This window comes from Lampetra planeri, chromosome 4 (genome assembly GCF_965212315.1).
Source record: "Lampetra planeri chromosome 4, kcLamPlan1.2.h2, whole genome shotgun sequence".
NCBI lineage: Eukaryota > Metazoa > Chordata > Hyperoartia > Petromyzontiformes > Petromyzontidae > Lampetra > Lampetra planeri.
In genome coordinates, this window is record NC_136110.1 from 20,972,838 (window position 1) to 20,980,662 (window position 7,825).

General features: G+C 44.9%; 1 protein-coding gene across 1 annotated transcript; it reads left to right on the forward strand.

The window, feature by feature from the left end:
- Window positions 1-463: 463 nt before the first annotated feature.
- On the forward strand, window positions 464-7,575 carry C4H8orf74 (chromosome 4 C8orf74 homolog). The gene is made up of 4 exons (XM_078593491.1): window positions 464-520; window positions 4,458-4,650; window positions 5,368-5,783; window positions 6,252-7,575. Exons 1-4 carry the CDS (start codon window positions 464-466, stop codon window positions 6,477-6,479), a joined length of 894 nt encoding a protein of 297 aa, XP_078449617.1. The 3' UTR covers window positions 6,480-7,575.
- The last annotated feature ends 250 nt before the right edge of the window (window positions 7,576-7,825 follow it).

A 7,825-nucleotide genomic window follows, 5' to 3' on the forward strand; every position in this document is an offset into this window, starting at 1 on the left:
GCAATCATCATCAAATCCACAGCAATAAGATTTGATTTTTTTTTTAACTTTTTTCAAATTTTCTTGCTGTGGATTTCACACCTGATGATGATTGCTTGTGTTGCAGTCGAAACGTGATAATTTTTATTGTTTAATATTTTTATTATTTCATTCTTTCCCTTCTACGTGACTTTACCGAGAAGAACAAGAAAATTAATCCCTGCAGTCACGAAAGCTTTCTGATATTTACACCATTGGAACCTCATTTGCCAGTAAAAAATATGATAATTGTTTTTTTACCCTTCTATCTGGCAACAAAACTGTCGGTTTTGTTGCCAGATAGAAGGGTAAAAAAACAATTATAACATTCTGATACATTTTGTGAATGTTGACATTGTTGCAAGTGACGTCATGTCGCCGAGGCGCGACTCTGCGACGCGATGACGCCATACCAAACGCGTGACGTTGCGCGCACGCGGTTGCCATGGCGAGGGCGAGGACGCTGCTCGAGGCGGAGGCGCGCTCTGCCGTGCGACTCGAAGTGAGGAGATTGATCGATAAATAAACAAATAAAGGCTGTTAAGATCGATAGCCGAGGGCCATAGCACGTTACTGACGGCCACAGCGGTGGTTGTTGACAGGAACGAGAGGGAGCGGCTCTGTCGCCAATTCATTGTACCGATAACCATTTAACCGCTTTACGACCATTGTTACGGTGGTAATCGATTAACTACTGTTAGCACGATAACGAGTTAACCGCTGTTACGATCATAGTTAACCATTGTTACCGGGGTAATCGATTAACTACTGTTACCACGACAACGAGTTAACCGCTGTCACGTGCATAGTTGACCATTGTTACCGGGGTAATCGATTAACTATTGTTAGCACGATAACCATTTAACCGCTGTTACGATCACAGTTAACCATTGTTACCGGGGCAATCGATTAACTATTGCTACCACGATAACGAGTTAACCGCTGTCGCGTGCATAGTTAACCATTGTTACTGGGTTAATCGATTAACTATTGTTACCATGACCACTTCGAGCATGAGGATTAAACATTGCAAGCCCATGACAGTAAATTAACTATTATTGTAATGAACAATAGTGGCAATGGCAGTTCATTTTCTCATGTTAAAGTGACATTTACTGAAAAACTTAGAATTGTAACAAAATAATTCCATGGCCTAGCCAAACAATCTATTGTTCATAACATTTCTTGTGAGAACCCACGTGTTTTGGTTAATTGTAACCCATTCGCCATCGTTATGTTATAAAACATTGGTCACTGCTTGTGAGAGTAACCACTGTTAGTTAGTGTTGCCCTCCCTTGCTCCGTGGTGCTTAGACCTGCTTCATAGTGGCCCGTGCCATGTCTATGACAGGTCGCGCCATTTCTTGTGCTGGCCCCCACAGCTGTATACCAACGTTCGTTATGCTATCGACTCTTCTCCAGGTTAAATTAAATCAAGAGTATATCCCTACCGAATACGTACAATTTCGTGCATCAACATGCACTCTACGGGAGGGGGGAGGTCTCGTACAGCCAACAGTGGATCTCCAACTCAGCACTGCTGATTCGAACCACGTTGAACACAAATTCAATGTAATTGCATTGCTGTACTTTTTGGTGTTCACTCTTTTTATGCAAAGACGCTGCTTGATTAACACAGGCTGTGTGAGAGGTCCCTGCCTATGCGATGCCTCCCCACTGTCTAAACCCTGCTAAAGGGAATCTGCACTGATAATTGTATTATAAGTTAGAATTATAATTCTAACTTTAAACATCTTAGTATCGCATACGTTTCCTCCAACCACCCTGGCTTAATCCCAAATGCTAATTCATTTGGCAATTGGCCAAATATTCCCAGCAGGACCCTTAAAAAAGTATTCTAAGACTATATTGATGCTTTTTAAAATATATATATAAAGAACTGTTAATTTCCAATGAGTTCCAATGAGTATCTGGTGAAAAAGGAATTACCATAGTAACAAAAGAAATATATCAAAAATAGTGCCATGGCTGAAAATAACAGATGCCCTCTGAACTTTAGTGTGCCCCTCGGTGCACCCCTTGAGCTATGTGCTGGCCCCAAGAGGCTCCATTGTGAAATGAATAATGTGCCAAACTCAACATAATAATCAGGGCGTGACTGGCCCAGTGCAGCGATATTGGGCGACGCGCATTGTGAACCCACCATACGCAAATTAGCTGCTTCCTGGCCGTGCGTGCAGCCGGTGCTAGGAGTGTTTGTGCTGCTTGTGGTGGCCTGAACTCCAGAGAGCAGCAGGGCGAGGTAGAGATGTGGTGCACATGCAGCTAGGTCGGCATGCTGGCGCTGTGAATATCCAAAGTGAAAAGAGCATGGCAAGTGAAAAGGCCATTCTCGGTAAATAGGGGAAGCGGCAAACTGTAATAGGGCAGAGCATATTTAATGGGCAGGCCCTAAGTCTCACTGCTAATTCTAACCACACTGGTCAACGACTCCTAACACTCTGTCCCTAAACACTGGTTAACCATCCCCGAAAACACCACCACTTCTAACTACACTGCTAGACCAGCCATTAGCACCATCCCCAACTGTTACTAGCCAAACGTATTGTAGCTTGAACACTTACCACATCAGCCAGACACGAATCACACTAATTAACGTCCCTAGCCCTAACAACTGGAACCTATCCATACCCCTATAGTTAACCACATTAGTAACCCAAATACTAGCTTCAACGATAACTCTAGCTACACTATTTAACAAGACTCTAGCCTAAACTCTTACCCCACCCTTGGGTTGAACATGGTAGTGTCGGCATTTGGAAAAGCTATGAGGCTCTAAAGAAGGAAAACTAATGGGGTTAAAATAATATCCATTTCGCTGTCGCCATCATGAAATATTGGCAACGTTATGAGTACAAGTCCTCGGAGAGTGGTGGCTAAAGTGGTTCTGGTCTGGTCAAGACAGGAGTCCCCCTCCTGTAGTGACAATAACATCACAGTGGGGTCAGAATGAGAATCAGAATCTTTATTTAGACTGGAAGAATCCAATGAACTATGAAGCTCTTTTTCACAGATGACCAGTATGGGCGGGTCAGCAAGTTACAACAAAAAACAATACAAAAAAACGATAGGAGTGCAAAATAGAGAAAATGGTAAGCAAGTCACTAAATATTAATAATAAATGCATTTATTATATAAATAAGATTGATCAAACTTGGGTAAGGCAGCAAAAACAACAACAAAACAGTCGCAGACCACACCAAGATAACACGCATTCCCTCAATACAATGACAAATTAACATTGAACTATGGATACACAGGTAAGGATCAAAATTACTAATCACATTTGCAAATGTAGTGGGGTAGTTGGACCCTGAGTATTCATGGCATCACCAAGGTCAGAAGAGCTGTAGTGGCAGTGGCACCACTGTCACTAACCACCACACCATTGCATGACTTGAAAAACATGAACAGATTTACACCAAATAAGGAAATGGCCCCATCCATTCACTGTATTTTATATGGAAAACAATTCCAGGAATTACAAAATGCGGGGAAATGATTGAGGTCTCATATCACTCACTTTATTGCCCCCGATTGTTATAATAATACTCATTCACATTTATACTACGCGTTTCGTTAAATAAAAACCATGCTACCTTACATCTTCCACACCACATTGAACTGCTGTCATTCAAATTCACCCTCGGACTGCAATCAACCACATGCAATACAGACTTTTCTATTAAATTGCACTCAAATAAGAACATCTCTAATACAACAGACATTTTCAATCATGACTTTCATAATATAAATGGTTCTAGAATTGTTTGGCAAGTTCGACAAAAGTTCAGTCATCCGTATTGCAGTACAAACCCATTGGTTTGATGGGTCTACCACGAGAAAGAGGATGGGTTGTCCAATGTGCTGGGTTCAGTCAGATATGCAGGAGCAAGCCTATAAATTTAACATCGGGTGATTATCTTCACAGAATGAGCCAGCACCAATGAGATCCTGGGTTTGAATCTGGGCAGTTGCCCATGATTAAACCAGGTTCATGTTTATGTATTTAACCCAGTTACTAATGACCGCACTTTATTAGGCTTTTTCCAGCTCTGGTGGCTGAAAGAAATTTAAATAAACTGATTTTCTCGTGACAAACACGTCTGTAGTAGGACATGTGAGAAAATGCACCAGACATTGTTTTATAGAAGACAATATAGAACCTTAGAATTCGTCCTTCAGTGTAATTTTCTGGAGGCCATATTTTACGTGTGATGATGCTTCACTGCTTGCTGAGAAAGTTCAAAATTTAAATTCCTTCATCACGAAAGCAAAAGGAGTAGGATTTTAATAGCCATGTGTTCTTTCACTGGCAATTAATGCAATTATTCTATAACTGACTGTCAGGATGCATTCAAACGAATTTAGCAGCTGCATTTCGAATCCACTGCACTTTGTGGACTCTTTGCCTGCAGCCAGCGCTGGGAGTGTCTGTACTTCGCACTGGTCTGGGTTGGACGGAGCGGCAGTGCGAGACCGAGCCATGGAGAGCGCTGGCCCTCGACTGTGTTCTGGGCACGTTGGTACACTGCTCCACACGGGGCCTGCCCTGGGCCTGCCTACCCCTCGTGGTGTCACTCACACTGGCCCTGCTGCACGACACCACACGTATGTCGCAGGCTTCCCACTTCTCACACCAGCACATCTTACACACTCTCTGCAACTTGCACTGTGTAGTGATTTCAAATAACTTCAAATAACTGTTAATAATAAATTATAGTAGACATAATGATACAATGTATTGCCATATATTTACCAATGAAAGCCTCACTGACTCAAGACTGCACAACATCACGTGTGTGAAGCAGTCCCCAACTCTCAGCAAAGCACCTATTACATGCTCTTGAAATTAAATGTGTGCTGTAGACCTCAGAGCTCTCAGAGGCCAAATTAAGTGAAAACATTAAAATCAATGAGTGTTTTGTACAATGAATGGTAATTGGACTGAGACAATCGAGTCACTACACTTAAGAATCTCGATTCATTATGGATGTTGCCCAGATTCAAACCCAGTATCTCAATCATAGCAGTTCAGTGCCTTGGCCCACTATAACCAACTGAGCCACCCAGCCACTTATACTTTGATTAATTGGAAATACATGAAATTGGTACACGAACATTTCAGTTCCGAAGCCTTGCCCATCGGTATAGCTACAACAAATGTGTGCTGACAGTGTCACTGTACCAGAACCCACAGGCTGGAGGGTCCTAGACACCAGGCTACAAAAAGGTGGGACATTGGACCGGAGGGTCAATGTTAATCCTTGCACCTGGGACCATGCCAACCGCTCTACGCCATTGGGCCTGCCGCTGCCTCCTTGCTAGAGCTGTCACTGGAGGAGGTGCTGAGGAGCCTGGAGGAGCGTGTGCACGGCTGCCTGGGGTCTGGCCGCCCGGCCCGCATTGTCCTCCACTTCTTTTCGTCCACGTATGTACCGCACTTCCGCTTGTGGCGTGCCGCCCTCCTGCGCGGCACCTTCACTGCCTCCATTGACAGCCGCCCGCCACCCTTGAACCTGGAGGTGGAGGTGCCGCTCCCCATGCCGGCGCTGCAGCGCGGCATGGAGGAGGGCACTGTTGAGCGATGGCGGCGCGAGGCTGAGCGTCTCGAGCAAGCCGAGGTGCGCGTGCGCACAGACGCGCGGGTTCGCCAGGAGGAACTGCGCGGTGAGGGCCGGGATCAGCTGGAGAAGGTCCTGGCTCGACTCTCGGTGCAGGAGGGAGAGACGGTGGACGCAGAGGTGAGCTTTGCACAGGCGTTAGCGTCAGTGTTATTTCAAACCAGCCGAGCGAAGCTGTTAGAGGGTGCAGCTCGAAGTTAGATGTTTATGAGGTCACTCAGGTAACTCGACCCTGTATCTATCTTGGGTGAAAAGTGGTTGCTCTATGGAAGAAACCAGCCTTAGATATGTGGGATTTCCACGAACTGGCTCAGAGCTGCCAACGTGGAGCAGTAGCTTAGCAATTGAGTGTACAGAGGGTGCTACTGCTCCCACAGGCTGGAGGGTCCCAAGTAACAGGCTACAAAGAGGAGGTAAATTGGGCAGGGTGCTCCATATATCTCCTTGCACCATGACCCATGCCAACCGTGAAATGTCACATGACATAACATGAACTTAAAACCACTTGAGAGCCCAGTAAGACTTAATAGTCATGATTGTGTTGTGCCGCGCATCAGCTAACGCTCCCACTCCCGTCTCGGCGTGTAGACGCTCGCCCTGGTACTGAGGGAAGCGATCTCCGTGCAGATCCTCACGGCATGCGAATTGGCCCTGTCCGAGATCCGGGCGACGTTTCTCCTCACGGAGGCCCGTCTCAACACGCTCGCTTCCTCGCCCGCACCTGGCTCCTCGCTCCCCGGCGAGCTCAACGGACGCACGGCACCAACGCATGGCGGTGGTGGCGGCGGCAGCAGAAAGCGCAAGCCGCCAAAATAGCGCACTCGAGATGGCAATGTGGCGCTGTGGTGGGGGGGAGGGGGCGGTGATGCCCGGTCATTTAGCACACTGGTGTGTTGGAGAGTAAACCCAATTTGTGTTTACTCTCCAACACACCAGTGTGCTGAAGTAGTAACTAATTGGCATGTTTTGTTTAAGTGACAAACTTTATAGAAATGGCTGTGCCGGATGATGTCGGGTTTAACGACACTTATATTTACGCGATTTAACCCCAAAAAACTCTATTATCCACAAGTCAACATTCACAGGCAATGCAGATGTGGATGGAATTTAGAATTGCATTAGCCCCATTTGGCCCTAGTCATGAAGATGACAGCTCATACCGGACATCTTGTCAGGTCACTTCTCACAGAGTTGATTCTTTGCTTCTCACTATCCCCTTAAAAGTTGGGTGTTGTTTGACAGTGTTGTACGCAGTATTTCTAACTATATGTCTACCATTATAAATGAACAATTAATATTTTACATTTGCCATGCCGATTATGTAAATGTGCATGCATAATACTGTTTAAATTGTGTACACAAATGCACACTATACATACGCAAGTACATATTGTACAATTTAGCCACACCTGTTTGGAATTTCAAAGAACGTGGCACAGATCACACTATCCCGCCATTTAATAGATTATTTTTTCTCTCACTTGAGCTGACGTGTCCGCGAGTTCCGTGGCTGTTTTGAGCTGTTCAAGAAAATAGAGGCAGCGCTGTGGAAGCATTAAAACAGGAGCTTTGCTACAGCAGAGCTTTGTGTGGGTGCTGAAGTTTCCCTGTTAGGTCTCCCTTTTGAGGAAAACATGTCTGTTACAGAGCAGTTGTGTGGTTTGCTGTTCGTGTGGACAACGTGTGTGCACTAATTTATACATGGTCCACACTTATTCGTAGTGATAATGAGATGATTGAAACAAATGTCTGTTTGCACTTTATTAGGCTAACTTAGCATCGTGCGTAAGAGAGGATCGCCAGAAGGCCTGATGCAGCTCGTACAAATGAGGAGTGTGTTTCTGGTCTTAAATGTAGAAAATATGTTCATGGCAAGTTATGTGCTTTGCCAATAAACTTTTATGCTGAACTAAACAAAGTGTCATCATATTGTTTTACATGTATGTGCTTGTTTAAATCATTCCTGTTTGTGACAAAATTACCCAAAAACTTGCAAATCATGCATGAGGATCACTCCTTTGGCAAACCGAGGATGTTCAATATTTACGACTTATCATTCGCCACCAGGAGCGCACATGAACTTGATCTTCCCAGCAGCATGGTTTATAAACACTGGCGACATAGACATTGCATTGCCGAGGACAAAACAATGTGGGGAGATT

Bases quoted from the DNA above. Each gene is read 5' to 3' on its own strand.
- C4H8orf74 (XM_078593491.1), top strand. From the start codon at position 464: ATGGCGAGGGCGAGGACGCTGCTCGAGGCGGAGGCGCGCTCTGCCGTG. The intron at 521-4,457 runs GTGAGGAGATTG...CTTTGCCTGCAG, and splicing joins GCTCTGCCGTGCGACTCGAA to CCAGCGCTGGGAGTGTCTGT. The intron at 4,651-5,367 runs GTATGTCGCAGG...CCTCCTTGCTAG, and splicing joins CCTGCTGCACGACACCACAC to AGCTGTCACTGGAGGAGGTG.